The sequence below is a fragment of the Physella acuta genome, unplaced genomic scaffold (assembly GCF_028476545.2).
Source record: "Physella acuta isolate Inbredline_101_S28 unplaced genomic scaffold, ASM2847654v3 ptg000580l, whole genome shotgun sequence".
Taxonomy (NCBI): Eukaryota; Metazoa; Mollusca; class Gastropoda; family Physidae; genus Physella; species Physella acuta.
Window position 1 is genome coordinate 1,001,802 of NW_026732099.1, and position 4,777 is coordinate 1,006,578.

At 29.8% G+C, this 4,777-nt stretch overlaps 1 protein-coding gene across 1 annotated transcript; it reads left to right on the forward strand.

Moving 5' to 3' along the window:
- Window positions 1-346: 346 nt before the first annotated feature.
- Window positions 347-3,412, forward strand: LOC131947058 (uncharacterized). Its single transcript, XM_059308143.1, has 2 exons — window positions 347-427; window positions 1,683-3,412. Exon 2 carries the CDS (start codon window positions 1,715-1,717, stop codon window positions 3,410-3,412), a length of 1,698 nt encoding a protein of 565 aa, XP_059164126.1. The 5' UTR covers window positions 347-427; window positions 1,683-1,714.
- The last annotated feature ends 1,365 nt before the right edge of the window (window positions 3,413-4,777 follow it).

Consider the following 4,777-nt stretch of genomic DNA (forward strand, 5'->3'; position numbering starts at 1 on the left):
AATTATTGCAGTCTAATAAGTTTATTAATTTATCAATAGATTAGTTTTTATTTTAAAAAAAGAGAAGTAATAGTAAAAGTGATTATAACTATTGTCTGAAATTTATATTCCGTCTCATCTTTAGAAAAAAAACAAGTTTTGCACACCTAAGCTGAAACTTTAGAAAAACGTGTATCGCTTCCAGCTAACAGCACCCGTGTTGAAAGAGGAAATTAAATTTCATGTTTTTATTGCTATTAATTTTAAAATTCTGTAGGCCTCATTGAATATCTTGTTATACAAATATTCTTATACAAGCAAATTACCGGGCCTATAGCTTACTGATTACTAGATCTATATATTTATAGTTCAGATCTTATATCTCTTTGCTTAGTTAACTAGAAAAGGTTAATTATTATCTTTAATATTTATGAGTGTATAGTGTATGGTAAGTTACAATTTAAACCTTATGTTGTTTTTTTTTTCAATTTTAACGAAAGAAAACACATATACAAATAAATAATTTAATTGAATAAATTTATTATAAGTTAAAAGGTAGTTTATGGAAAAGACAACACAAGTAATATATTTGATATTGTTTTGTCTACTTTTATTGAATCAGCTAAAAATAAAATCTAATATGTATTTTCTTGTATCGGTATAATAATTGTATCACTTACATAAAGATTACATATATCTATCCCCTCACTTATAGCCCCTCCCTAAAATCTCAAACATTTCCTTTATTGAAGTAGCAATAACAAAAAATAAAAGCTATTAAGATTACCATTTCAATTTCTACACGTAAACTGTTTTAAATAAGTAAATTCTACTTCAGTCGTTGACCACTTCCTCGCCATCTATTTACCTGTAGGCCTATTTAAAAAAAATCGTATGTAGGTTTAAAAACCTGCGTTATGTGTCACGGATTTATAAATAAAATATAAAAATGATAAGTAGTGTAAAAAAAATAAATAAATGAAACGCAATTGCTTTAATCAATGAAAGCATTTCCTTCTAAAATATGTTACATATTTAAAAAGCAATAAATAATTTTAAGATTTAAAAAAAAAGGTTTTCTAATTTTCTTTTTTAAATTATAACGTTTAAAAAAAAACCTTTTACTAATTCGTTAATGGAGTCGACACCAAATGCGACTTAAAATATCATATAACCCTATAGTTAGATTGTAATCTCTAACAGACAATGTATCTGACCCTTCCTAGTCTGTAGTCGACTCGCAGTCAAAAAACCAATCAGCAGTGATCATTTTATTTCAGTGTTCCTCTAGAAACCAGCACTTATATTTTGGTTTGATATCTTCTATTTTATTTTTTTTATTAATGTCTAATTAGATTGAAAATGAAATATTATTACTTTGTCATTTGAAAGTAATTTATCTGGAAAGTTTAATCGACATCGATGCTTTAGAAAATGGTTACATCGATATACACGGTTTGCAATCAATCCAGAAAAAAAGAAACACACGAACAAGAATTGTAGACAAAATGAAATCTTATAAAAATCTAACCTTTTTAAATTTTAGCTTTTTAACTTTTAAAATATCAATGAAAAAGCAAAATTTACGTTCGTTCAGATAAGAAAAGTACATTTATGTTTACCTGAATTTTTTTAAAAACAAAATGTATTCAATGTAGTTCTTACAACCATTACTTTTAAACATGTTAAAACGTTACTTTCAGATGCTTTGCAGATTCTAAGTTTAAATTCAAAGATGGATTTTGAATATGACAGTTCTCAAACTGTTCTAAGAAACACAGAAAAACTTCTGTTGGATAATATTTTTTTGGATTTTACTGTGAAGGTTGACGACGTTTCTCTGCAATGCCACCGTATTTTTCTGGCAGCGTCGTCACATTTCTTCAGAGCACTTTTAACGACAGACATGAAGGAGGCTAAAGAGGGTTGTGTAACGATCAATGGGATTTCTCTTAAAACATTTCAACACATTTTGAAGTCAATGTATACTGGAAAAGTTCCTCTCACGAAAGATAATTTTATAGACATATGGCAGGCAGCGGATCAACTACAGATAGACTTTATTGTTGCACACTGTGAGGATTTCGCTGCAAAGGCCATTTCCGTTGCAAACTTTGAAAGCGTTGTGAATACAGCTAAAGCTTTTAAATCCGAAAAAGTGTTGGATGCTTCAAAATTGTTTATGATAAATAACTTCGGTATAATTATGAACTACAAGTCTTTAATGGAACTCGAAGTTAAAGATTTCAATGAATTGATTGATTCTCGGGATCTAAAAGTAGAAAACGAAGACTGGGTCATACAAACAGTGCTAAAGTGGGTTGAGTATGTGCCAGAAGAAAAATGCATTGTTGAAAAAGAGGACGTTTATACTGACATAGAATATAACACTTCAAAGAAAAATAGTTCCAATAATAATACTGACAGAAGTCTTACCGCAGACCATAAACTAACGTTAAATAAAATAAATCAGAGAACTCAAGCCTTAACAACTTTATTGAGGTCTGTGAGGACGTGTCTTGTAAGTACACCACTTCTAAAAGATCTGCTAAAACATCGATTGATTATCAACAACACGGAAGCTAGAGATATTTTGATTGATGCTGTGTTGTATAAGACAACACATTATAACCAGGGACAATGGCGAACAAGTGCCATACATCGAGCCTGTAGTATATGGGAGCATTACGGTATTGTGTATATAATAAATACAAATTTTAATTGTGTCTCTGTATATGACGATAAGCTTTACAAATGTGTAAGCTGTAGCGATATACCTCTGGACGTAACTTTGGTTGTATTTGACTCTTATCTATACGCCAGTGGTGTTAAAGACGAATCTCAAACAAACAGCTGTCTGTATGTTTTTTGTAGAAATGTTTGGAACAAAATCACTGAGATACCAGGACGGCAGTTAATTTTAGTGCCATATGAACAGTGTATCTTTATTCTAAGCAAATGCTCTACTGAAATATATCAAATATTCCCTAAATGGGGTAAACCAAAATTTGAAGAATTTACAAAGCTACCAGATACAATTAAAGTACAACATGCAACAACTTATCAGAGGACGATTCTTATTTTCAGTTCTGTTACCCTCAATGGCGAAGAGAAAACTGCAGTTCATCAACTGGACATTCTAACAAAGAAATTAACAGAATTAGAACAATTGAATGGACCAGCTGAACAGATTTTAAGTTTTAGTAATGACAACAATACTTACGTATTACAAACTGTTGGAGATTTGTGGGTTATAAACTGTTTAGTTGAAAAATTCACATTCAAATTGTTGGGAAGGTTATGGACAATTAAAAGAAAGTTGTACGGAGCATTGACATACAAGAAAAAGTTGACTATCTGGGGTCCTACCCCAACAAAGAGCCGACTGGTCAAAAACTGCTGTATTCGTTTCAAGAGTACTTTAACCCCATAATATACTGGGGGATTGATGAACCATGTTCAAATTTTATACCAGCTACTCTACCGAAAGATGGAATGGTGCCTACCCGAAAATAAGTTCAAAGTAATGTTATGAATGGTTATTGCGTTTTGGAGAGAGTTTGGGAGTGATGTTAAGGGCTGTGTTTTTTAGGGTGGGTAAAGATATTTAGCATTTTTACGTAACAAAAAATTAACATTTTCACTTTTCTTATATTAGAACTGGATACATTTGGACTTAAATAATAGAACATTGATCGGGTGGAATTTAAGTAAATATTTCTTTTTTAGGTGCAGCTGACCCTAAACCTACTTATATATGTACATTATATATATATATATATATATATATATATATATATATATATATATATATATATATATATATAGATAGATAGATAGATATATAGTATGGACAGTTTTTAATGTTCAAGATTGTGAATTTTTTTAGTGCTTTTAACACATGTATAATTGAAAAAAAATAATGATTAAAATATTCCAGGCTGTAAACTGGAATAATGTAAAGCAAACAAAATACTCGATCATTGATACTTGCAACTGGTCAACATTTATAGGGCAAAAAGAGTATTGATGGCATGTTCAGAATTTTACGTCAAAGAGAATCGTCTACGTGTTGGAATTAATAGTTGGTTGTCGCACATCTGCTGTAGAGACATGCGCACAACAGCGATAGGTGGAAATAGAAAATTTGAAGTCGCTCTAAATAATCATTTAACACTTCAGTGAGGAGCGGTCCAGTGTGGGAATGATGGCTATTTGTGATGTAACAATACTTATTAAGTAGGACTACGCCAAAAGAATCTATATATGTTTTGGTTTTTTCCATAATTTTTCTTTAAATTTCTAATTTATAATGATAGTTTTTAATGCTATGATATATTTTTTTTTTCAAATTTTAATATATTTAGGAGGTTAGATTTAAACATGTTTACTAAGAGCAGGTTATATTTTGAATTTATTTTATCTCCTATTGTTTGTAATTGAAAATAGCGTTTAAAATGTTAGTACTGGTGATGCGAATGATTAAAGTTTTTGAAAAAAACAAACAGGTGTGTGGGGGTTAATTCGTTTTATTATTAGAATGTATAGAGTTGGATCAGTAGGGGAAGCTAAAATAAAGGGGCAGAGTGTTGACTCCAAATCATAAATATAAAATTGTTAAAGAGGTTGTGACACCACTGAGTAAATAATGATTGCATTTTGATAGTTTTAATCATATATACTTTGTTTTATACTTTTATACTTTTAATTTACCGTTCAATAAATTTTACGACATGTAATCTATCAAATACCACAAGTTTTGTTTTACATTTATTCAAATTTATATTTATCTTCTAGA